The sequence below is a fragment of the Melospiza melodia genome, chromosome 1 (assembly GCF_035770615.1).
Source record: "Melospiza melodia melodia isolate bMelMel2 chromosome 1, bMelMel2.pri, whole genome shotgun sequence".
Lineage (NCBI taxonomy): Eukaryota > Metazoa > Chordata > Aves > Passeriformes > Passerellidae > Melospiza > Melospiza melodia.
The window spans coordinates 41,760,406-41,786,293 of record NC_086194.1 but is presented as its reverse complement, the minus strand read 5'-3'; the positions used below and the strand labels follow the sequence as shown (position 1 = coordinate 41,786,293).

Below are 25,888 nucleotides of genomic sequence, written 5' to 3'. Positions count from 1 at the left end.
ATCAATTTTCTATTAATTAGAACACACAAAAGCTCTTCATAGACTTCATCAAAATCAAAAACTCTTTGAAACTTCATAGTGGACTGGAGCCTCTATGAAAATAGTATTTCCATTTCCTAAACTTTAACAGACTGACAATAAGGCTAAGAACTTGCATTAAAAAGGGTGGAAAGAGAAAAGATGCTGAAGAAAGAAACTCCAAGTTGTCCAATGGGGCAGTTCTAATGAAACTTTTGCAATTCTGAGCAGATGTAGCAGCTCAGTTACTGTGTGGAAAACTGTTGGGACTGAGAACCCTGAGTTAGAAAGCATATTTAAAGCATATTTCTGTCCTTTATTTTTCCTTCTACGTTTCCATTGTTTGACTTGGAAAATTGAGGTGACTTTTTTGTCTTCTGTTCTCTTTCTTTTCCCTTCTCTTTCTCCTCCACCTTTCTTTTTGATATTTGTCTCTTTCTCACAAAGGATGATTTTCATTTCTTTTCCTCTCTGCTCTAGTGACAGGCAGGAGGATGTCACTATACTTGCCTCTGGAGATTGATAGCATCAGTATCTTCAGCAGGATTTCTTCAGCGTGTTGCATTCTTAGTAGGATAAGCAGGTGGAAAAAGATCATAAAGCCACATGTATTGTCAGCTTCAGATGCACCAGGAGATGAAGTACCAGCCAGTTTTTTTATTAATAATGAACTACACTACCAACAACACAAGCTGACTCAGGGCCATCAAAATATTTGTTGCATTTTCACTCTAGAGCATTTTCTAAAAACTATGTAACTCTGCAACTGTCCTGTGATCTTAAGTGAACTTCTTAGTCTTTTGTAATATTGCCAACTGCATTTAGGTTTCTTGTGATAAACAATGGTTACTATTTATCAGATGACAGGCATGAAGGGAACTTCTATTCTGTGACATCCTCTATTGTGCAGCTGCATTGCATTCTGATAAGGCAGAAGATAGTGCCTCATTTATCAACCCTGCTGTACACACACTGCAGATACATCATTCAACATTTTAAATCAGTAAGAGACAAAGCAATTAGCTTAAATTTGTGGATGTTGCTGCTTTTTTGCTTGTTTTTTTTCTTTTTTTTAAACACTATGTCTAGTAAACTTGTTATTCTCCTGGAAGTAAAGGTATAAATGAAGGTCTAAATGAATGAAGGACAATGTCTTGACAGAATGACTCCTGTTTCTTGTTGTGCAGCTGCTAGCCAGAGGGAAAAAAAGCTGCAAAAAACCTTCAAAAATACAGATGCCTCAGTGCTTGGCTATTCTGTCATTTCTAATGTCATCTTCTTGCCTTTCTTTATTTGAGAAAATTGCCAAGTAGGTGTTAGAATCCTATATGCTGCAAAACACTGCATCCATCATTGGCTTTCCAGCTGTGGCTACCCTGTGCTGCAGCTGCACATTATCACTCTGCAAAGGGAGAGGAGCAGACACCCAACCCTTTTTTCCCCCAAGCTGTCATAAAAGCTGCCTTTTCACCAGGCTGAACATGCTGCTCCTGTGACTTAAGAGTTCAGACCAAATTTGCTGTACTTTTATCAAATATTACAATGGGATTGTCAAACCCTCACAGAACTTGTGGAGAAACTTTGGTGGTGTTCTCCTTTAGTGCTCTATTAATAGGTGTGCAGGTGGAGTTTTTTATTTGCTTTGCTTTTTTGGAGGGAATTAGAAAGTCTAGGAGAGAGGCAGTTATTCTGTGTATGTCAGTTCATTAATTTTTTTTTGTCTTGACCTTTTTACTCCATTTTATTGCCAGTCCCAAAGTCATAAGTAGGATATTGGAATGTAGAACAAGAATTGTACCTCTGTTGTGGGAATATGACACTTTGATCAAGAGTAATATCAGACACTGTGCCATTTTAAAATCAGAATTGCAGCAGATGCAAAGAAAAGGGCAAAATGAGAAATGCTTTTTTTGTTTGCTCAAATTGAAGAGTGAGATTGAGTTGGAAGATGAGTTGTGCTCTTCTTAGCACTGACAGATCCAGGTTTTCTGTCTCCTGGGCCCCTCACAGGGCCACCCTCATCTCTGTTCTTGTGACCTGCTTTCTGCCAGCCCTTCTCTCTACTTCATAGTTTTACAGAGTATATTTTGGTATATCATTCTTCAACCAACAGCCAGTTCTATTTTTCTTCTCTTCCTCTGCACCTTTAAATCTGTAGCAGCCTCTGTGCTTTCTGTTTCCCAGCTTTGTTCTCTGCTGGAGCCTGCCACATCACTCATTAATCTTTGTCTGTTTTGTGCTGCTCATCTCTGCCCAGGTTCTCCCTCAGAAGCTGTAGGCTGGAGATTCCTGAATAAAAATAATTTTATTTAGAAATCATGATTAGCATATATGAAAGCATATTTTCTTAAGTTTATTTTCAAATGTTACATTTATCTGAAATGTGAAAGAGAAAAAAAAATGGGTTGTACTAACCTCCTTGTGGTTTTTCTGTTCAAACAGCCAGCCTGTGCTAAATCCACAGTGACTATTTGGCAGTAAGGGCTAAACATTTATTTCTTTGGGCTAAAATCTTCCCTACCTGCAACTAACCAAAGCAGGAATGGATTGAGCCATTTGTGAACATGTAGGAAGTTCCTCAGGGGTTATTCTTGAACATGGTGGTGCTTATAAAGCCAAGACTGTGGGTGCAGTTCCTGTATGAGCCATTCACTTGGATTGGACTCAGTGATCCTTGTGGATTCCTTCCAGCTTTAAATACTCTGCGATTCTGTGATCTAAAGCCTGGTGCAGGTGTCTCCTTGTTCTGTCTCTTTCATATCCATATATGTTTTAGGGCAACTGTTTCTGTGGTACCCACTCCCATGATTTCTTGAGATCTGAGTCAAAATTCCTCTTCAACCTGCTGATCTATATCACTGCTCTTTCATGACATTATGAAGAAAATATTTATTTATATTTATAAATAAATATTGGTTGTCAGTGTGAATTCACTGACTTTAGGCTCATCCAGGCTTCTTAAACCACATCATTAGCTTTGGATGCTATCCTGCATATCCGGATCTGTTTGATAAGAATTTGATACAGACAAGAAAAGAAAGGCTTTGGTGAGGAGGTTTGAAAATGCTCATCACCAATGGAAGTCTCTATCTTGTTTCCTCACAGGGCCTCCTGAAGAAGTGCTACTCTGCTGAGGCTGCCTACCTGTTCCAGCAGGACAAGTTCTACGACGTCAGCTACGACACTGGGGACAAGTCCATTCAGTGCAGCAGGCGTCCAGACGCATTCAAATTCTGGCTGATGTGGAAAGCACTGGGAACTACAGGCCTTGAGGAGAGAGTGAACAGGGCACTGGCTTTGGCAAGGTACGCCCTCACAGTTTTGAGTATGTCTAGTCTGTTTTATTGGCTGAAGTGTTGTCACTGCTCATACTCCATATCCTGGAACAGACCCCATTGTTACATTTTGCCTCTATCCTTTTGTTTGTGTATAATAGGTGGAAGTAATAACAATAATAATTAGTGTTATTACATTTGATACAATATTTAATAGTAGTGATTGCTTTTAGCAATAAGCATAAATGTTGGCAAACATAGAAGTCAAAATTAGGCTATTGGTCTGTATTGGGGAACATTTGTGTTACCTGAACTACGCACATAGGACAGAGTTACTAAAACACTTTCTTTCAACACTTTCTGTTCAACTGTGTGTTCTGATTTTGGTGTAAAAGAAGTTTTATGTGCCAGAATCCAAGCTGTGTCTGGCAAGAATCAAAGCTTCCTGCTCACATCATTCCTTGTGAAAGAGGAAACGCAAAAAACCGATCATGGAAAACTCATATGAGGACACTGTGTTAATATTAGGGTGTATATAAACAATGTATGTATCAGGGTGTATGCAAACAATATTGTTCTGACATACTGAGTGGTTTTTCTCAAGTTTGCTGAAGTTCTTAATGCTTGCAGTATTACATTTATAGTATTACATTTCTGTTAGGGACTGAAACAGCTTTTTCTTGTGATCTTCCCCACACCTGTCCTCTTCAGTTTCATTAAGTTTTTGGTCTTGCAGAACTGAGTTTCACAAGTGGATTCAGCAAAATTCTTAGTAGAAGGTGTTTATAAAGTGATGGTGATGTCCTTGTTTCTGGGAAGAGACTCCATGTACAGGTGGTTTTCTCTTCTCTTAGAATAAATAATTTTGAAATAATGGCCCACTAAAAAAAGTTCACTTTAAGTAAAATATTTGTTCAGACTTTATACAAAAAAAAGCACAATGAAAACTACACCAAGCTAGCTACACACTGCTTTAAGTCAAATAATTGGTATTGACATTTTACTTTTTATATGAAATAACAAGTAGAAAAGTATTGAATGTTTACCTCAATCAAAATTCAAGGAATAGTCTGACTCTAATGAAGTTACCTAAAGAGAAAATAAAAATATAAAAATGCCCCTGACCTAAACCCAGAGTGGATTTGAAAGGAATAAAAAGAAAGAACCAAAACCAGTGGAACCAAAAAACAATTGTGACTTTATTTCTTTAAAGTCACTCAGGTTTTTGGTTGGTTATATCTTCTTTAATATGTTCTGGTTAAATTGCACCTTGTTTTTGTTGCAAAGCATTGTTCTGTTCTTTGTCTGTTCAGAGTAAGTAATTCTTTCCACTATCAGTAGGAGAATTCAGCCTTATCAAGGTCGCTGGCCAGGGTCATTTGACTGACTGTGTAGTGATTAATGACCTTTCTGGGATCGATATTTCTGTTCAACATTAGGATTCAGATGGTAACTCTTATAAGGAGTGACTGGCTTGTCTCTTCTGGGGTTTGGTTTGTTTTTCTATTAGGAAGAAATTTAATTTTTAGACATTATCTGATGAAATAGATTCTTCACAGTGGTGGGATTGCCATCTTGAATTTGTATGGATACCAGGTTTACCAACTACTTGCCGTGCAGACATTCAGAGCCTTTCTCCTCATTTGTTACATTAGATGTTACTTCAGTTGCAAGGGTAGTATTTCAGTGTTCCTGAACAAAGACCTGGATTAATTCTGGAATTAGTCCACTGACTTTAGGGCTTTAAGGGCAACATTGCTTTTTTTTTTTTTTTTTTTTTTTTTTTTTTTTTTTTTTTGCTTGTTGCCAAGCAGAGCTGCAAAGGTTTTAGAGTAATTGCAAGCATGTATTTCTGCAGCAAACTTTGCCTATTGGCTATTCCAATAGTATCTTCTTGTTCTGGAGATGAATCATGCTTTCAGGGTATTAAATATCCCAGGAAGATTGTGATGCTGTCTCTTTGGAAAGGCTTGGTTTTTAAATATGTAGAGCATCCCACTGATTGCTTCAGATTTTTTTGTGTATTTTCTTCCCCCAATTATCTTTGATGTAGGGATGTTGCTTTATAAAGCACTACTAAAAAGAAAGGAGACATAAACTGCTTTTACAATACAGCTACAGTTACTACATAAACAACTCTGCATCTTATGCTTCATCTTCTTTGGAAATTTTCTGCCTGTTTCCTCTTCTGACACCCACTGTTAGCAGACATATGTCTACTTCCATGGCAGATCTCCACCCCTCATTTTCTGCAAGGCTTAATCACAGCAAATGACATTTCTCTGTGTACTTTGGTCTTCGCTAAGACTCAAGCCCCTCTAACATACTACAATTGTGACATGATAATAAAACTTCACTGTCAACTGTGGAGAGATGCACAAAGTAAATTGCTCCACTGCCATCAAATGATCCTGGCAAGATAAATCATGGGCAATGGATTTTCTAACAGCTGCCTTCTTAGGTTATTGGCAGTGTAGTTAAGAACATGATTAACAGTGCTGTGAACCTGACTGACACCAGGTAGCCTATGTCAGATTTTATACCTAGGTGATATAAAATAAAGGCACTTGAGGTAAGAGGGAAAGATATTAGCATTGCAAAATTGCTCTAACAATTCAAGACCTAAAAAAAAAAGAAAAAGGAAAGTGATTATGGATAGGTTTTGCTTTCATAATTTATTAAAAGAAAAAAATTAATTGAAGGCCACTACCATATGAATAGCCTGCTGACGTTGTTGAAATTGGTTTTATGGCGCAGACAAGCATCTTGTAATAAACAGGACAAGCAAGAAGCAGCAAGCTTGTTTGACATAAGATAATTACAGATAATCATGTCTCTCAGCCTAAGCAGCAGTGTGGACATTAACAGCCAGATAGCAAACCAGTGCGCACAGGAGGATCTGAGCAGTGATGGCAGAAACAACAGAACCTAGTTCCAGGGAGAGGAAACCCCTCCCCAGTGCACACACAACTCCTGAGCTGTGTGCCACAGGCTCTGGCCCTGCACTGCAGCAGTGCTGTGCTGGGGTGTGTGCTGGGAGGCAGTGAGTCACAGCACAGCTCTTGGTAATGATAAACAGCGTGACAACTCCCCAGGTGCTGTTTGGAAAAGTGTGTGCCATCCAGGGTATTGCTTATTGCTCACCCAGCCAGCCTGTTTCTGCAGCATGTCTGCTGAGGAGGGGCAGTGCAGAGTCAGCTGTGCTAGGGGTGTCCCTGCTGGCAGCAAATTTCAGGTGTATGGGTAAGACTAAGGGAGGTTATTCTCACAGTATTTCTCATCAAAAAGAGTTACTGGTGTGACGACCAGTAATGCAGCTTCAGACAGGAAAATGCCAAACAGTGAATGCAAGAGAAGAACAGATTTGTGCACAATCAGTAGTTCAACTGTGTCAGTTAAACTAACATTTATTAATGTTAAACAGCAATATCTTCATGTAAAAGAACTAAAATTTTGTTGGAATGGAAAAGCAGTGTGAATTTGCAGTGAATTTGTTGAAATTTTTCTTTGTGAGGCCTTGAGGGAGGGAGAAGAAAAGAGAATTCCCATCTACATCCCCTTTGCTTCAGAATTCCTGTGTGATATGTGCCATGCAAAGCTGTGGTCATGTTTTAAAAAATTTCTGTAAATTGGAGCGGTTTGTATCCAAAATTTTGATTCAAACCCACCTCTCCATTGAAGGTTTTTCACACGTGGCAGGTGAGAAGGAAATTCCCATTTTAATACCCTGTTAGCACAGGAGGTCCAGGGATTGTTGTACATAAGAAGTGGCACACTGAATGGAAAGTTACATTGTTGTACCATGTGGAATGTGGGCAGCACTGGGAAAATTGCTGAGCTTGAAGTATGTTCAAATTTTTAAATTCTGGGCTGAGCTAAGAGATTCTGGTGATAGTAGAATGCAAGAGGTGTCAGAGTGACAATGAAATAACATGGCAGCCCAGCACTGGCACTTGTGAACAAGGGATGGAGGTATTAATTTGCAGTGGGAAAGTTCACAACCTGATGCAAATAGGATCAATTTGTGCCATGTGGCTCTGCTGAAAATCTGTGCCTGAGGACAGAATTTGGCTTCTCCTTAGTGCTCCTTGGCTGGCTGTAGCCTTCTTTTGTTTCCAGGAACTAATAGCTATTGCATTTTCACAGCAGGTAGAAATGAGGTTTGACTCTGTTGTTTTCTAAGTGTAGAAAAAAAAAAAAAACAACACAAAAAGGAATACTTGTTTAAGACCCTGGGTTTTTTTGCTGTTTCTCTGTGTATTGTTCTATGCTTTAAATCCCTAATTTTTTAATTATAGGTATCTTGTAGAGGAAATTAAAAAAAGAGAGGGATTCCAGCTTCTTTTAGAGGTAAGTAAAATGAGAACTGAACTGTTGTTATTGTTAGGAAGCCTCAGTTGTTTGATTTTGTTCTTTTTAGTCAATTACCAACTTGTATTTAAAGTATCTAATCTAGTCAGTTTATGTATTGGAGGTCCACAGATATGATTGAACACACATAACATGGGCTGTGCTCCTTACCATCATTCTAACTAATTTCTTATCTTCTGGTCCTGTATTTCCTCAGGGGACATAGAGAGCACTTTTCTGTGAGAGCAAAGAGGCTGGCTGTAAAAAAAGCAATGCTTGCCAGACCTACAAATAAGACTGTGTGCTGGATGGAAAAATAGTTTGATCCTAAAGATGGACTTTTCATTGTTAAAGTCCATATTTTTTCCCCTAGTTCTACTTTGACTCCCATCTTCCTAAGAGCTACCCAAAAGTTGTGTGTTTCACTTGTTTTGCTAAACCTGTCAGCTTATTTCCTGTTTGGAGAGCTTGCTTGGGGGAAGTAGGGAATAGAGCTTGAGTACTGCTTTTCCATCTGTCCTCAGCTCTTTGGTTAATGAGGCTGATATTGGGGGATGTTGCAAAGACCTGTCATTTTAATGAAAACCTTTTTGCATTGTTGGAGGTGTGCTTGTATGAAAGACAGGCAGCTGTGTGGGGTCATGAGGAAGAGAGCACATGGAGGAGGATGGGAGGTGGAGTAATGCCACCATGAGCATTCCAGGTTAGGCTAGACAAAATACAAAACGTGAAAAATATTTTATACTATTCATACAATATAAACTTTTCTCTTTAACTTTGAAAACTGCTAATCAGTTGAAGAATTTTAGATCAGCAGCACAGGATGGGGTCAGTAAAGCTCCCTTTTAACAGAGTTTCTTTCTTTCCTCCGGTACTGATGAGGATGGCATGTGGGAGAGGAGTGGGGTGTGTGAGTTCACAATCCAAATTATCATAATCCATATTAAAATCTATTTGCCATCTGAATGCTGTGCTGCAAATAGTGGAGGTCAAGATTTGACTTAGTGATTTAAGGGTTGTGTGGGATGGCATCACAAAGTGTATCTATTCCTCATATTATTGTTCTCTATACAGATAAACAAAAAAAAAGTTCCAAATTAGCAGGAAATGTATAGACATTGGACTGGCCTGCTGGGAACATTTTCTCAATCATATATGATAGAGAAACATAAGCACAAAATGCCTTATTTTATAATGCATGGTGAACAGCCATGGCTGGGAGCCTTGCAGCAAACTCTGCTGAGTTTAAAGGCAAAATTTCCCTGGAGAGAAGCAGACATGTGAAGTCTCAGTCTTTGCTCAAAAGGCCTCCTTAGATATTAGACAGGATATATTCAGGATATGGTGCACACCCGGCAAGGGATCTTGAGATTCTTATAAAATGTGGCAATTGAGAAATTCAGCATTAACTCCAGCACTGTATAGTGTGCTCTGTGATATGAGAGGAGATTGGCATTGTTCAGTAGAAAAATTATGAGGTGTGAAAGTGTTACATGGTCACAAAAACTGAGTTTTTGTGTTTTGTATAAAAGGCATAATTGGAAATTTCCATTTAAAAACCCCAAAACACTTAAAAGAAAATGTATTCTTTAAAGTTGCTTCAAATATGAATTCTGTAACTTACTTTCTGCACTTCTCTAATACTTTTTCTAGCCAAGGTTTTTTACTGAGTAAAACAGAGTTAAAGATGGATATAGGAAGAAGAGATTGAAAAGCAGCCCCTGGCAGCAGGAAGAGGAATGGATGATTTGAGAAATTATTTCTAGTTTCGAAAACAAGGAAACCAAAGGTGACTTGGAGGAGGAAGCTTTAAAGGAAAGAGTATAAACTCAAAGAATTCACCCTCACAAAAAGTAAAGCAGAACTCTTTGAAAAGCTGTGATATGTGTCCTATTACATCTTATAAACAATCACTCGTTCTCTTGTTTAGCCGGAGTATGCAAACGTCTGCTTTTGGTACATTCCACCAAGCTTAAGAAAAATGGAGGATGGACCTGAATTTTGGCAAAAGCTGCACCAGGTGAGTGTCATGTGTTACCTGAGCCTTACTGATTAATCTGTGTGCCAGAAAAAAATGGGAAATAGCCCTCAGCTTTGCTCACCATTAGAACCAGTCAGTTGACTGGGGATTTAATCCTTAAATAGATGTTGGTAATATCTAAGTTTTTTATTAGTTTAGAAAAATCTAATTATTTTTTTCTTACTATAAGAGATGTAAGCATTAACAAGTATTCAGTTTGCCATCCAAGCTGTTAGCAGCTGGCAGAACTGAGAGAAGAGGAAGTGTTGGCACATCTCTTGTCTAGACAGATTATTCATTCATTACCTGTTTCATATACTTAGTGCTGTCCTTGGAAATTGGCTTGCATTATCTGTGATAATCTATGATAATGCAAGTAAGGAAGTGCTTAAGAATATATTTCTGATGTTAAACATAAATGGCAACAGGAATACAATGGGAAAATGCTGTGGGAAAAGCTTCACAGATGAGTGTCTTGGTAACTCTTTGCCATGCTGATAGAAAATCATGAACATCTTGGAAAAAAAGCAGCAGTAAAATTTTGAATTTACTAGTGGAGAATCATTAGTTGAGACTTAATTAAGAAACCACTAGACATTGTGGTATTATGTTTTACTGAATAAGTTATTCTATGAGCAATTGAATTTAATTCATTGTTTGCTCATCTCTGGAAGAGCTGTGGTGTTCTGTGTTTATTTTTTCAGAGAATTTGCTACTAGAAGTTTAAACTAGAAGATAGTATGCAGATGATATACACATCTATGTAAACAGCCATACATACTTTATATACATGCTTCCTGTAACATCTTCCCTCATTTCAACAGCTTTCACAGGAATCACTTTCAATTTTTGTTGGAGTGTCTTTAGGAGAGAGATCTTCCTTAACCCCATCTGTATTGTTTTGGAAAGTATATTTTTGTAGTCTAGATGCATGCATAGCCACAGAATGGATGCAAGGGCTTGGCATTTACCATCCTTTCACAAAGTTGTGTTCCTTTTGTTTGGAGCTTCCTGTCCTCTCCTTAGAGTAGAAGCCTTATATGTGCGTGTGTATGTATATATATGTATGTGTGTATACCGAGCTGTATAACAGCTCATCTACTCATGGGGGAGTGAGGATTTGGGAATGAGCAACTGGAAGGCATAGAAGAAAAACTGCTGCAAGTGTCACTGTTTGATTTATGTGGCTACATATGGGACCAAGGAGGGAAAGGATGAAGCACAACAAATGGCTTTGAGCACGTATATTTGAGTGGCTCATGGAGTGTAACTTACTGTCTCTTTGCTCTGTTACTCTATGGTGCTTCTAGTCAGGGTAGGGAATAGATACCTGCCTTTATTTTATGTACCAATATAGATAGATTAATTCTGGAAATACAGATTTCCTAGCCAGTGTTTTTGGAAAATAATTTGGAGGGAAAGAAGCTTGTGTGCAATTTCTTCCAAGAACTGACCACTGCTGCAGATCACAACTGCTCTTTTCATGGGCAAGGTGACATTTTCTTGATTCTTATATCTCCTCTGATGAAAACCTAAGAAATCCCAAATTCTAAGACATAAACTATTTCACTCTTCCCCATAAAAGCCTGGAAAAAAAAATCTAGTGCAAAAGAGACAAAAACTCCCAAGGAAGTGGCACAAATTTCTCTCCTGGAGGAAACAACAAATGATTATGGTTAGTTGTGTTATTTTAGGCACTGCTGGGAAGTAGTTTGACACTGCAGAAGTGAGCCTGTTTCACAGTGAAAACATGTTATTTCACCTTCCTGATTCTCTGCATGGATAGGTCTGGGTTACTCTGCTTTTTGGATGCTGAGGGCCAGTTTGGGGCACAACATGTATCAGTGAGCAGATGGGATGACAACACTGGGTCAGAAAAAATAAGACTGACTTGACTTTTTCAGCTAAGATCAATTTGTTTTAACATTGCTGATGCAACCATCATGGTTATTATATTACATTAATCAATACAAATATATTGCTGGACAAGAAGGAATCCATCCTGATCAGCAAGGTGTAAATGATAAGAGCATTAAGGCTGGAGAGGTTGTTACATGGTACTGTTGATTGACAGATGGGGCTGTGACAGTTTCTTGATTGCAAGCAGTTCCTGAATGTTCCCATAATATCACTAAATGAGCATTAAAATGCTTTCATTCACAATTTCTCTTTTCACACTACATTTTAACATTCCAGTTATTCTGTTTATCCAGAAATCAATCTTCCTTTTTGTTGACCTGCATAACTGACAATAATTAAGAAAACATATGTCTTAAAAATCCCTAGGGTAATTAATTTATTTTATTAAACTACTTGTTCAGCAATATTATTCAGAATAACATGTTGTCTTCTAAAGCTAGTTATATGAGTTTTAGTGCTGGTGAAAGTTGATAAGCAAATTGTTCAGATCTAAAGTCCTCAGCTTTGTGAAGAATTTGCATAGTCCTATGCAAAATAACCTTGGAGGTTTTCTGCTGTACTGGCTCTTCTCCATTTTCCATGGCCCATTTTATATGGAAATGTGTCAGGACTGACTGCATTGTGGTGTGATACCGGATTCTGATGTCAGCCTTCTTGTTGTCCTACATAGAATGTCTCTCAGAAGCTTAATTTTTTTTTTTTTTGGTAGGCTGTTTGTTTGTTTGTTTGTTTGTTTCTTTTAAATTCTTGAGCCTTCAACTTCAGCTGTGAAATCTGGGCTCTTCAGAATCTCCTACATTCAAAACAGAAAGGTGATAGAAGCCTGAAGGATTTGGAACAGTCACTAACTGGTCATTTGATTCATCACCTGAACAATTTAGGGAGTGAGAAAACAACATGATGGGGAAGTAAAGAACAGCATGAATGGCACATTCCTCTGTTATGTGTGAAATTGGGAATTCTGTGCACATCCACAGTCTGACACCGCTTTGATCTTTTGGGATTACAGCAGCAGTTGGCTGTGCAGTGAAGCTAGTTCTATAAAGAGTGCAGCAAGGCTTTGGGTGCAGTCAGACGGTCCAAGGCGGTCCATGCCCTGCGCTGCACGCGGTACAGCCCTTTAACGACCCGGTGTAAAGCGTTTCCCAGCGCCATTCTTCACAAACGAGGAGAGATTTTTTCTTGTGGAAACCCTGCAAACGGGCCCTCTGTGGTAATAGAGGAGTTGCTGGTAGAGCCAACTGGAATTATCTGTCAGAGGTGTTATTTTGTCATTGCAGACTGAGGGCTGCTGTCTGACCTGGAGCTGACATAATTGTCGGGAGGAAGGAGCGATGGCTTTGCCAGTGCTGTATGCGCCCCCAAGTGGGAATTTCGCTCCTTTTCCTTTGGTGACACAGTGGGATTTATTTTGTTTACTGCTGAGAATGGTCGGCGTATAACGGGGTCGCGGTGAGAAAAACTGAACTGGAAATTGCAAGGCAGAAATGGGAGTGAGGGAAGAAGTAAAAGCACATAAGCAGATATAATTTAAATTTACGTATTTTCTTCGTACCTACAAATATCTCTACACGTTCTTGCAACAATCTCCTCTTTAGAAAAGTCAGCTTTCTCAGCTTATACTGAAATGCATGCAGATGATGTAGAACTAGCTGATTGTTAATGATAGCATCTCTGGAAAGCCTCCTGGCAGCACAGAGGATGCTAGGGCACAAGGAGGAGTTTGGAGGGATGGATTTGGAAGTGTCCTGTTGCTGTCCTGCTGCTATCACAGTCAGCTAGCTGTGTCTTACTCATTCTGGATCAGTTTGTAGTCTGGTGAAACTCAGACATTGGTCTTGCAGACAAAAAGACAGCACAGAAGTAACTGTTTTAACAGACCCCTCCTCCTGCAGCACCCTGGCCTTGCCAAATGATCCTGGAGCATGACTGTAGGTAGAGTACTGTGTAATGAATACTGCTCAATAAAGAAGGCTAGTGGTTTATTGCTAAGTACCACTTTAGACCTCAAGATCTAGGTTAAAAAAGCAGCAGTAGGTTCCTAGTAAGCCTTTTGTGGTTACTAAACTTTGCCTGCTCTGTAGTTATAAAAAAACATATGCTGGAGTATTAGATTTCCAATGGTTCAGTAAAGCTTTTATACACAGCTGTTAGATTCAGTAACTCCAAATTCTGGAATCTCAGGCTCAGACTCCACTTCTGTAATGCAGTTGGTGTTTTTTGGTTTTGTTTCCTTCCTTTCCTTTTGAGGATTTTTGGCCAAGTAATACAAAATTTATTGGCTGTAATAGAAGGCTCAGGATGCCAAGTCATGTTAAAGTAGGAATGTCCTACTAAAACCTGTATAGCTTGGAATAGGAATAATGCCATTTTGCCCCTCCTCTCTTCACCGTAGTAAAAGGTAACCTTATTCCAGCCTTTCTGTCCTATTTGGGAGAATATATCTGTTATCTGAAGGCATATTTGTAAAATAGCCTGTCATCCTGAATGGTGTTGTGATACATTTGCGTAATGAGAGATTTCATTTCAAAGCATAAATGTAAGGAGGTTGAAGAGGTGTTGCCTTGGCAACCCCTGAATCTTGTGATCTTTGTAGTATAAATTAAAAAAAAAAAAAAACCTAATCAAGGACCACATTCAGCAGTACTTATGTGTTTAAAATACCTATTGATTATGGTACAAGATTTGAATGGGATGGGAAAACAAGACCTCCAGTTGGTTATATTGACAAAGTTTGTTCTCCACATTTTGGAAGAACAAGAGAAAAATTACATGAGTTAAAAACACAGTATTAAATGCAGTGAAATCAGGTTTATGCATAAGAAAGGTCCTAAATATGTCCTAAATATGCAAGTGTATTTCTACTTGAAATAGATTTGTGTGCAAAATGTTATTTGATTTGCTGGCATCCCTGTGTTTTTCTTACTCTTGAAGAGGGAAACAATTAGATGATAGTTTAATATGTGTGTTTGAAGAGTAATGGCAGAGACAGGGTTCTGTGAACTTTCCTTACATAAGTAACTTTTATGGTAGCAAGTAGCCTACTGCCTCTAGCATCTAGCTCAGTTTGACACCAGTTTTGGTGGAGGACCACAACAAATGACAAGGAAAAAAAAAGGTAAGATTTGCACAGAAATATACAGGAGTTAGATTGGCCAAATCATTGGCTTCCATGACAGGGTGACCAGCTTAGTGAGGAAGAAAAGGCTGTGGGTGTTGTCCATCTAGACTTCACAAGTGCCTCCCTCAAGGTCTTTGCTTTCTCTTAAAGCACCCTTCAAATCTTTTGTGGACTTCAAGAAACAAAAATCCACAGGTGGAAGAGATTGCTTTGGCAATCTTTCTTTTAGACAGAGGATTGGTGGATTGTCATTTCAGCATATCAGTTGGGACCTCTGGAGGGCCTCTTTGAAGAAATTTTATTTGTCAGGAGAATCAAGGTCAACAAAAGCTTCAGATTCATCCTGTAAAACTTAAGGCACTTACCCAGGGAAGCTGCTTGAGGAACTGGCTGGTTTCCCACCATCTTTAACATGGAAAAGAAGAAAGGGGGCTCCCAGATCATGACTTAGGCAACCTGCAGTCAGAAGCATCCTTGGGAAAGGCTTCATTATTCAGAAGGGGAACCTAAGAGGTGCCATGACCCTTGATTGGCTGCATTCTTTCTAAATACAGGTAAAAAGAACCTAACACTAAATCCTCAGCATGCTGTGTGCTGTTTTAGATTTTCATTTCTCAGGCTTCTGGAGAGAAGGGCTGCAAAATCTCCTCCCGACTGATTGGACCAAGCTGCATTCTCAGTGTTGTGTTCAAGAGGGGCAGAAATGCAGCATTCCAGGAGAGGTGAGATCAGGGGGCCCTGTGGAGGCAGGGCTGCAGGCAAGGACCTTAGGGGAGAGAGGCTCAACAAGCACTGGAGCCACAGAATGAGTAACAAGATAATAATCAGGGTGACCATTCCTCAGCATAAGGTGATGCTTAGAAGTTTAATAATAAAATAGGCATTATTTTTAAAGCAGCAACATCTCTTATTTTGCACCTAATACTGCATAATATACTGTAGCAGATGAATAAAATTTTTGTAGTTTGGCTGCATATAAATGACTCTTATTGTTAAGAAGAAAGATCTAGGATTTGATAAATGAGACAAAACAGTACAGTATAATATAATAGCAGAGAAAAATTATAGCAGTGTTTCAGTACCTCATTAATGAGGGATTTGCACACTTTCCCTTTTAATATGTGTCTTCTTCTGCAGTTTTATATGACTCATCAGTACAAAAGTGACTGTAGCTGTTAATTAAACAGGGTATTTAACATTACTTTGTTTTAAATGTATTCGCCATAGAATTGGGTTATAAGAATACAAAAATAACATGCTTTTAAAAAAAATTGTTAATTCAGAGTAAAATATTTTGGTTTCTGAGTGTGTATCTGATTATAACTGGAATTTATGGGTTTTTTTTCTCTTTTGTATTTATTCTTGCATGATTACTGAAGTAGTAGTGTTAGTCTAAAGTTCTGAATTGGCTGGTGAAGTCTTCATCAGAAGTAGGAGTCAATGCACTTGACAGTGCCCATTTCACCTTAGGACTCTACCCAGGTGTTAGGGGCACTTCAGTTTATATTTTACATTGGTGAGGTTGTACACCTGCCTAACTTTCAGCCACATAAAATGGTGTGTGAGAGTGACCTGATCTCACACTTGCTCTTTCATGGGATATCTGGCATATCAAGTGTGTGTATGGGGCTAGAACAGAGGTATATTTCTATGACTCTATTGTAACTACAGTAGATGTAGTAAGATAAGACAAGGCTGTGAACTGCTTCCAGCCTCTGCTTTCTATAATAGTCCTAAGTGATATTGCAGTAACTCATTACATGACAGTCACATTTCTGTTCTAGCTTTCTACTTTGTCCCTTATTGCAGAGTGACTTTTCAGGGATATGTAGTATCAGTTGGGTTCCAGTGACAGTCCCATTCATGCAGAAATCTTTACATATGTTAGGCCAGTGGTGCTTGTCTCAGTTGATGCAAATAGGCAACAATCAATGTCACTAAATAATACATCTGGCAGCAAAACAACTCTATTCTAAAAGCATTGCTGCACAGCTGCTAAAACTACACCTCAGTCCTTGGGAGGAAAAAAAAAAGAGAAGGAACCCCAATGATTTTGGTGCTGAATGGTTTACTAGATGAGAGTGCAGGGCAACTTTTGTCAGGGACTTAACATTGAGCTGTGCATGTTCAAGGCACACTGGGGACTGGGCTCTATTGATCCCTGGTGCTCAGCCTGCTAAAACAATCAGAGCTGGTGGGAGGGAGTCTGCTGCAGCTCCATATGTTGCATTCAAGCTGAACAAGGCTTTCATCTTCCCCAAACCACCTGCAGAGTAAGATTGCTCAGATCTCCAGAGATGAAGTAGGTTTCACATTAGTCGTTTCTTGCTTGAAATCCTTTTAAGGATAATGGAAGGTCCAATAATTTCTCCATGTGGTAATACACATAATGGCATGAAATGAAGCTGGGGGCAGTAGACAAAGTGGAGAGAAGTATTGTTAGGAAATAAAATCACAAGAGACCCACAGATTCAAAGTAAAGGACCAAACCTTCCAAGGAGGTGACTGCAAGGTGTGTTTCCATCGCAGTATGAAATGCTCTGTGATGATACCTTAGCTGGCTGAAGTACCAGGAGCGCCATGGCCACAGGCTAAACATGGTACTTTATTCAGGTTAAAAAAGGAACAGTTGACACAACCATTCTTTGAGGACCATAGCAAATCACCTATGGTGGTGGTATGTGTTTTGTCTAGGTGTACTCCTTTCCTACAGGGAAAGCATGGGTTCCACTTGTCCAATATCTTACAAGTTTTGCAGGCTTAGACCTGAGTGTCACTCTAGCTTTCAGTTCAGATATTGAAAAGAGCCTGTTTTCAAATCTTTGCATTGTTAAAAGCTTCACATATAATTATATCTTTCTGTTTGTATACAGGAAGCTTCTAAAAAGTCTTATTTTGGGACTGATAGGTCGACAGAGGTGGTGGGGATTCAGTGGAACAGCATTCTCTGCTTTATTGCAGACTCAATTTACTAAAGGGCACTTAAGCACACATAAGAGCTCCTTCCCATTTTTGTGTGAACAGAGACAGCACTTTTTAATTTCTATGGCTTTCAAATAGATAGAACCTGTTACCCAGAGCAGCAGGTGCTTTGCACCCATTGTTAAGCATCTCTTAAACTGTGGAAAGACCAAGAGGGTAAAACAACCCCATTTCTTTTCCAGAAAGGTGAATATTTTTGGGGACTATGTGAAAATGGTGCAATTCGTAGAAATTAAGCAGCTAGTTGGCAACAGAAAATTGTTTTATCTGTGTTTGGGCGCAATTGAAAAAGCTAATCTGAGAACTATGTCAATTATGACAATTTTTTGAAAGCAAATATTAAACTATTTTTGAGTATAGAAAAGAGAAGGGAATTTGTGATGAATGTAAGGGTTTTTCATGTCTCTTTGTTTGTTTGTTAGCATTAAGAGCACTTCAATGTCATCCTTGTTTGCACCTTTCATCATTTCCCAATAGCATAACAAAAAATAAGTACTTCTTACTTGGAGTCATGTTGCTCCACAGAACAGTATTGCATTTTTGTTCATTACTGCTACAGAAATGAAAAAAAAATTCATATTTTGTAATGCAACACTGTGAAACTCTTTAGAACAGTCCATATGCAGTGTTTCAATGTAAATGCATGTGTGTTCCTATGCATACACATGTATATGGGTATGTATTTACCTCCTGGGATCATATAAAAGAAGATTATTATTGAAAGGGAGAGGATGGAATAACATAAAATGTTACTCAAGTAACTTCATTGTAAAAAAAACTTGTAAAAGGAATCACAGAATAGTTGATATTTGAAGGGAGCATTGCAGGTCTTTGAGGTCCTGACACCTACAGTCAGATGTCCAGGACAATGTCCAGGTGGCTTTTTAATATCTCCAAGGATGAGACACTCCATAACCTCCCTGGGCAGGTGTTTCATCACCCTGACAATGAAAAAGTGCATTCAGATTCCTGACTACATAGCACTTGTTTGCCCAATCAACATGTATTTTCCTCTGCTTAAATGGGACTAATTACACTTCCTTTGCTTCATGTTGGAGTTAGAACATATTGGCTAATATTTTAAATGGCCTTTTGTGCCTCTCTGTGAAGAGAACTGCTTTTAGCAAGAAAGCAGAGTGTGAAGACACTCGGCACATTTTGTTCTGCCTGACCTTATGCACTTTGTTCTCCTAAAGCAGCACTGTGCTCCTGAATATCTGTGCACCCCTTCATTCTGCTCTCTTGGTGCCATATGCACATTAATAACCTGTGATAGAAGAAAAAAAAAGTTCGAGTTACAGGTTGAACTCCAAACTACTGCTTTTCTGAAAGTATCATAGATCATGTTTAATAGCCTGTGGATCAAAATGAAACCCAGCATATATCACAGGGGAACTCAATAATTGAAGCATTCTGGGAATGTCTAAGTACTGGAGTGCTGAGGTCCCTAGAAGCTTCATTCTGTGCTGTTTTTACCTGAATAAAAGCCCTATCATCTATTTTTTCATAACAGATTTTAATAATATTTTAATGCACTGACTTAAATTATTTTATCTGACATTCAGGGGAACAATAAACTCCTTTTTTAGCCCCTTCCAACTCCTAATTTTCTGCAAATGAGAAAAACAGTCCTTGAGAGGCATTAGCATTTCAGAGTATCTCCAGTACACTTGACTCATGACTATCTCATCTCTGTCCTGGGTGTCTGCAGAACGGTCCCTCAGGAGCACTGAACATGTTCTCTGGGTCTGTGAAGCTGATCCATCTGTCTGCCAGCTCTGAATTTACTCCATTCATATGAGAAGCCTCAGGGGCTCTCTGAAGGATCCTAACTGGTCTCCTGGTGATGGGGAAGGAAGCAATAATTTGCAAGCCTGAAGCTGCGCAGGTGGTACTGTGTGGGTATGGTGAGGATGTATAGTTTTGTCTCAGAAAAACAGCAGTAACAGAAGGGTTTTGTGGACTTGCTGCTCTGTGGTTTGCACAAGGGATAAATTCTTTTCCTATTTAAACGTGGTAGAAGGAAGGTTGACTTTTCTAGCACTTTTCTAGCACCCTGGCAGAGAAAAAAAACTTGGAATGTGGCCCGGGGAGGGTTTTGGTGTGCAGTTCAGAGGATCTGTTTTACAGTGGGAATTTGAACTGAATGGGGTTGATACTGAAGTGATTTTTAGGTGAGCATTTTGTGGTGCACTAGGGACTGGTAAGGGAACTGCCCACCAGAGCCACTGGCTTGATACATGATGGCTATATATATTCCTTTATGATGGTTATATATACTCATTAACCTTACTAATAATTGGTATTTCAATGCTGAAGGGTACATGCAAGATAACAGCAATATCTACCCCTCCCCTTGCTCCTGTGCATAGGAGGAATCTCACTGAGAGTGAAAGTAAAGAGCATGGCCAAGCAAAAATCATTCTGAGCAGTTGTTTAATTGTTAATGCATGATTTGTCTTGCTTTTGCGCTAATTAAACTGCAGTGAGGAATGGAAGGCACCATTTCTTGGCACCTTCTTAAGTGCTGCCTTTTGCTCTTCAAGGGTGTGGTAACAGGACCTTCTCTGAGTGCTTTAGATATAAAGGTACTTGAATATTAGGAGTTGCAGGTGGATGAATGAACAGTGAGTAGTAGTGTGGTCTGTTAGTGGTGATTTTTTTAATGAACCATTTCTACACTACTCAATTAAAGTTCCTTCTGGTTACAAATCTTTCTGGTGGTATTGGTGGGGGTGCCAGTCCTGCCAGCTGGTACCTGCTGTGGTTTCTGAATGGAACAAGTGTCTTGTAGCATTCTGTTGGGTTTGACATGTTCAATAAATAACAGCAGTGAATTGACCACAGTGCAATAATAGTGATCATAAGATAAATAGCATAGTGATTTTTTTTTAGTCATTTTCCCATGAGTTGGACAGAAGGAAAATAAAATCTTAGAGTTTCACCCTTAATTAATTGACTGCTACAACATGGGTTACTGTGTGTTTGATGGAAAATAAGATTTTTTTTCCTGTTTCATCAGCCGGAAAGGAGCAGCTGCTGAACAGAATTTTATTTTGCCTCACAGTAAAGGTAAACTTGCACTGTAGTCTGAAACATGGGTGACAACTTCACCACTGGCTTAGCCTATCTGGGGAAATATTCACTCTATTTGTTATATAAGGCAAAAGTGGGGAACTCTCATGTCAGTGGAGTTTCAAAGGATGTGGACAATTGGGCAAGTGCAGCATGTCTAAAAAAGAATTGCAATTTTTTATTGATTCATAGTTCACAAATATTCAATAAAAGAATGGTTTAGAGGTTGCTTTAGAGTACTGTCGTTTTCTACTTGGCCAGCTCTGTATTTTGGAGACTTCTCTGGGTAGACCAGTGACTTTTGTATAAGCACATCTTCTAGAAAGGCATCTGTTCTTGATAGGAAAACATCAAGGAATGGTAAAACTAACACATTCTTTGGTCCCTCCTTTCAATAGCTAATTAGCCTTCCTGTACAAAATGGTGGTGAAAAAATACTTATCCACACTAAAATAGCCTTCTCTAATGTGTTTTTCCCTTTTGCTCATAAGTTATAATCAAGTCACCTCTCATTCTTCTATTTATAAACTAAATAGATTCATATCTTTAGGTCTTCATTAGACATTGAGTTATTTCTGTGGCTGTCATCATCATCCTTCCCGTTTTTCATTATCGTAAAAAACCCCAACAAATTTCTGAACTATGCCAGCACCTCTGTTTCCACTATTCTATTAGGAGATAAAATTGTCTCCCTAATATCTGTGCACTTGCTTATAAAATTGTGGATTATATTTATATTACCTTTTTTCTTCTACTGTATTTCTTTGGGAGGCTCTGTAAAAAAAAAAAAAAAAAAAAAAAGGCGATTAATGCTGAAATCTGAAATGAAAAGTTTTCTTGTGTGTATAAATTACTAATTTGAGAACAAAATAAATTGTCAGCACATCTTGGGTGGTTTGGGTTATTTTTCCCATTGGCCTGTGGAAAACAAACTGACATCCCAGAAAAACCAGTGGTCCTATGATCTGTGAATCTTTGTTTAAGAGCAGTCTTGACTGTTTTAAAGCACTCACATAAATGACCTAATTACAAAACTTTGTCATCCGCCTCTTGACAGAACTTTTGAAAGCTGATTTTGGCTTGGGTGTAGAGTGGAAGCAATTGCAGAGAAGTCAGTTTCTTAGCAGGAAGAATTTTTGGCTTCTGATGTGTGACCTGGAAGCTCATATGGATTTTGTTTTATTGTTGACTGCTACAGTCTTTTCAGAGTCACTGTTTTTGGGGTAGTCATCCATTTTGAGCTGTCTCTGCTTTTTTCTTTGTGTGCTTAACTTACCTTTTGAGTGAATTTGAGCAGTCCAGGTTTGTGCAATGGCTTGTCTTCCTCATTTTTCTCCCTTTGTGAATCTCTCACTTGCAAATGGTATCAGCTGTCATTTATTGACTTTCAGAAAACCAACAGTGAGGATCAGCATCAAGGTTAATCCTGATCTCTGTGGAGCCTCACTAGCAGTAATGCTTGATTGACATTTTGTTTTTCCTGTGTGGGGAGATAAGCTAGTTATTCAAATCTTGCTTGGTTCTACTTCATTCCTATTGTGTGGTCCTAATTTTTTTGTGCTGTTCCTGTGTGAATTGTTCCTGCTATTTTTCATTTAAATGGCTTGTGTAAGGCTTTCCCATTAATGCTCTCAGTGCAAATAAATCATCAAGAAAACTTGGAATATCAGCAAAATAATGAAGGTGGGCTGACCCAAAAAAATGGTGCTTGGCAAAGATATAAAATATAACTGAACACGAAAGACTACATTTTGAATCTGTTTCCATAAATTTTTATAATTTCTATGTATTCCTACCTTTAACTCATTATAAATTAAATCCACCATGAGCTTTTCTTTTTTAACTTCAGGTTCACCTTGACTTAAGCAATCTTATTTCACTAGGTCTGTCTCCTTACCACTTCTAATAGTAGTACTTGTTTTCTGAAATTGCCACATTATCCTCAAAAATTGCCCACAGTTTCAGTGAGCTGTTTTTATCTTAGCCATCCAGGCCTAGACCTAAAAATTTCTCTTCAGTTGATCTTTAACATCCTGATGGCTGCTGATGGCTTGGAAAGCTCATCAGATTTGTGGTAGGAATCCCTCCCAGCAGAAAAAGAAAGCTTATTGAACATTTCTGCCTTGCCTGCATTTTTAATGATTTAACCATGCATAGGGCTTCAGCCATCCCTAATGTACATACTAAACCACTTCTTCTTTCCTTGGTCCTGTCGATCAAGGTTTTCTTTTCCTTCTGATAAATTTTCTTCATGTCACATCTGTATTGATTGCTATCTGATCTGCTTCCCTCTTTCAGCTTGTTAAATATTGCTTTGCTATCTTCCCTTTGCCAATAAATCGGGATGGGCTTTCAGATAAAGCTGTCTTCTTTCTTGATTGAAGGATTGCAGCTTTTGGCCATCTAATCTCTTCTTAAAGAGCTTTAAGCTTTCATCTATCTTTTCCACCTGAAGTTTTTTGGAAATTAAGTCTTTTAAAGCAGTCTTTGTGATTGTGACCATCTTTTTCCTGAGGCATCACTGAGTATAGTTAAGTTGTGATGAGTTCACAGGGGGAAGAGCTGATTTATAGACCAGTGAGTAATTTCTTTGAGCCACAATATGGTTGGAAATGAAGATGTATCATACTGGGTCTGCTGGTGAGTTGGGACAGGGTGTGCAAAACTGATTGTTGTATGAATTCGAGTCTGTGGATGTGATGGGTCAATGTGTGAGTTGGGACAGGGTGTGCAAAACTGATTGTTGTATGAATTAGATTCTGTGGAGGTGATGGGTCGATGTGTGAGTTGGGACAGGGTGTGCAAAACTGATTGTTGCATGAATTCGAGTCTGTGGATGTGATGGGTCGATGTGTTGTAACAGGATGTGGTGACTGCTGGGGAAGGAAGGTGAGACAAGGCCAGTGCTGGGTATCCATGTGTCTTGGTTGCTTGAATGATGCCTTAATTTGATTAATATAATGTAGATTTGTACAGCTATCCCATCCCTGGAAAGACTCAGGGTCAGGCTGGACGGGGCTTTGAACAGCCTTGATGTAGTTGAAGGTTTCCCTGCTTGCTGCAGGGTTGTTGGACCAGATGACCTTGAAAGGTCAACTCAGACTATTCTGTGTAGCTGTATTTGTGCTTGTGAATCAGGCTGTTTTTCACAATCCACAATAGCTATGAGCTGGTTGTGTTGAGCACGCTGCCCAAGCTGCCAAGGTGCTCTGCTGGAAGTGGTTAGGGCTGGTGGTTAGGACCTGGCTGGAGGACCTGCCCTGGATGCCCCGCTCTGGATCCCAAGGATGGGAATTCTGCTGTGTCCGTAGCTGTGTCGGGGCTCAGGGCTCGTGTCCGGCTGAAGAGCGACACGAGCAGTTGGGGGTCCCCTCTGGAGCGCGGCTTTTCCCGGAGGATTCCCATCCGCAGGCAGTGCTGGAGCGCGGTGTCCATCGGGGGGCACCAGAACGACAGCAATGGGCTCGGGCTGCTCCTTAGCGCTCAGGCTGCTCACGTCCCTTTGGTGCTGTCACGGAAAAAAACCCCGTGTTTGGGGGGGCAAGAAATTCCTTCCACTTCTCAAATCAACATAATTTCCTCAGCAATACTGCAAGTTCTGTTTTGAAAGCATGAGCTGTTAAAGAATAAACTAGCAAGCATCTCCCACTTTCCCGGCAGCACTGGCTCCTCTCCTCTCCTCTCCTCTCCTCTCCTCTCCTCTCCTCTCCTCTCCTCTCCTCTCCTCTCCTCTCCTCTCCTCTCCTCTCCTCTCCTCTCCTCTCCTCTCCTCTCCTCTCCTCTCCTCTCCTCTCCTCTCCTCTCCTCTCCTCTCCTCTCCTCTCCTCTCCTCTCCTCTCCTCTCCTCTCCTCTCCTCTCCTCTCCTCTCCTCTCCTCTCCTCTCCTCTCCTCTCCTCTCCTCTCCTCTCCTCTCCTCTCCTCTCCTCTCCTCTCCTCTCCTCTCCTCTCCTCTCCTCTCCTCTCCTCTCCTCTCCTCTCCTCTCCTTCAATCATTTGTTTAAAGTTATATTGTGATTTGCAGGATTTAGACTAAAAATTTACCTTGAATAAGATGTATTGAATAATTACCATTGAGAGATCAGTGTCTAATAAAATGTGAAACCTGTGAGGATTTTACAGTTCTTCCTAGGCATTGGAGTGCCTTCTATGGAGTCTGAACACTGTAATACTTGAGGAGTTAGTATACATTTTTAACAGTAGTTGAGTGCCATTTTGTTTTGTTTTGTTTTGTGGGGTTTTTTGTTTTGTTTTTGCTTTTTCCCTGAGAGTTCAGCTGATGGTCTGAATTTCAGATGTAAAAGGATACCTGTAGACATTATTTCTGTTTTGTTGCTGTGTGAGGTTATTAGCATGGGTAGATATTCTATAACTACTAGTGTCTATAGACTACTGGTAAATCATGGTGTTGAAGCATCTTTTACTGCTCCTTCACCCGGCCTCATAAGAAAATTGGGGAAAGGAAACATTTTTTCCCTTAAAAAGAAGGCTATTCTGCTCTCTGCAGGCCAGGTCTTCTTCCCAGTGTCTCCTAAAATTCCTGCTAATTTTTTATGGAAATTCACACTATTAACATTTAATATTGAAGGTATAAGCCTGTTTTAGTAGAGACATATTTTCTGTTTTGGTCTTTTAAGTGTGTTCCTGAGGGTGAAAATATTGAGTTTCTGTGGGTGGAGCCACAGTATGACTTGTGAAAAGCGAGTCTCTTATCCAAGAATTGGCCTTGGTTGGCCAGCACTGTTGAAAAGCATAGTCCAAGTTGTCCTGAGTCATCTACAATGGTCAACACCTAAAGCTGCCAGGGGCTTTTTATCCCCAGTGGTACTGATAGTCTTCCTCTGTCCAGTCACCCTCCTGCTTTACCACGCTTGAAGTCCTCCCCATTGCATGGATAAATGTTGAAGTACAACCAGAACGTGGACTTTAGTTGTAACAATGCACACAGTTAATTTTTGTAAGTGAAGAATTTTGCAAATGTGTCTGACTTGACAACAGAAAACAATGAAATGAATGTAGCATTTAAGCACATGGAAGAGGCTTGGTGAAGGATTCCTTGCTTGAAACCATGTTGCTCCTTCTCACCAAGTTAGTTGGACTGAAGAAGACCCTATTTCACCATGCAGGTC

The 25,888-nt window shown here is 39.4% G+C and overlaps 1 protein-coding gene across 4 annotated transcripts in view; it reads left to right on the top strand.

Annotated features, from left to right (window-relative positions):
* The window catches only part of GADL1 (glutamate decarboxylase like 1), an 80,955-nt gene that overhangs the window by 36,851 nt on the left and 18,216 nt on the right, over positions 1–25,888 (top strand). For all 4 annotated transcript variants that reach the window (XM_063155139.1, XM_063155148.1, XM_063155157.1 and 1 more), the window contains exons 12-14: positions 3,124–3,323; positions 7,592–7,643; positions 9,574–9,663. In XM_063155139.1, the coding sequence (XP_063011209.1) occupies positions 3,124–3,323; positions 7,592–7,643; positions 9,574–9,663 (342 nt within the window). The remainder of the gene's footprint in view (positions 1–3,123; positions 3,324–7,591; positions 7,644–9,573; positions 9,664–25,888) is intronic.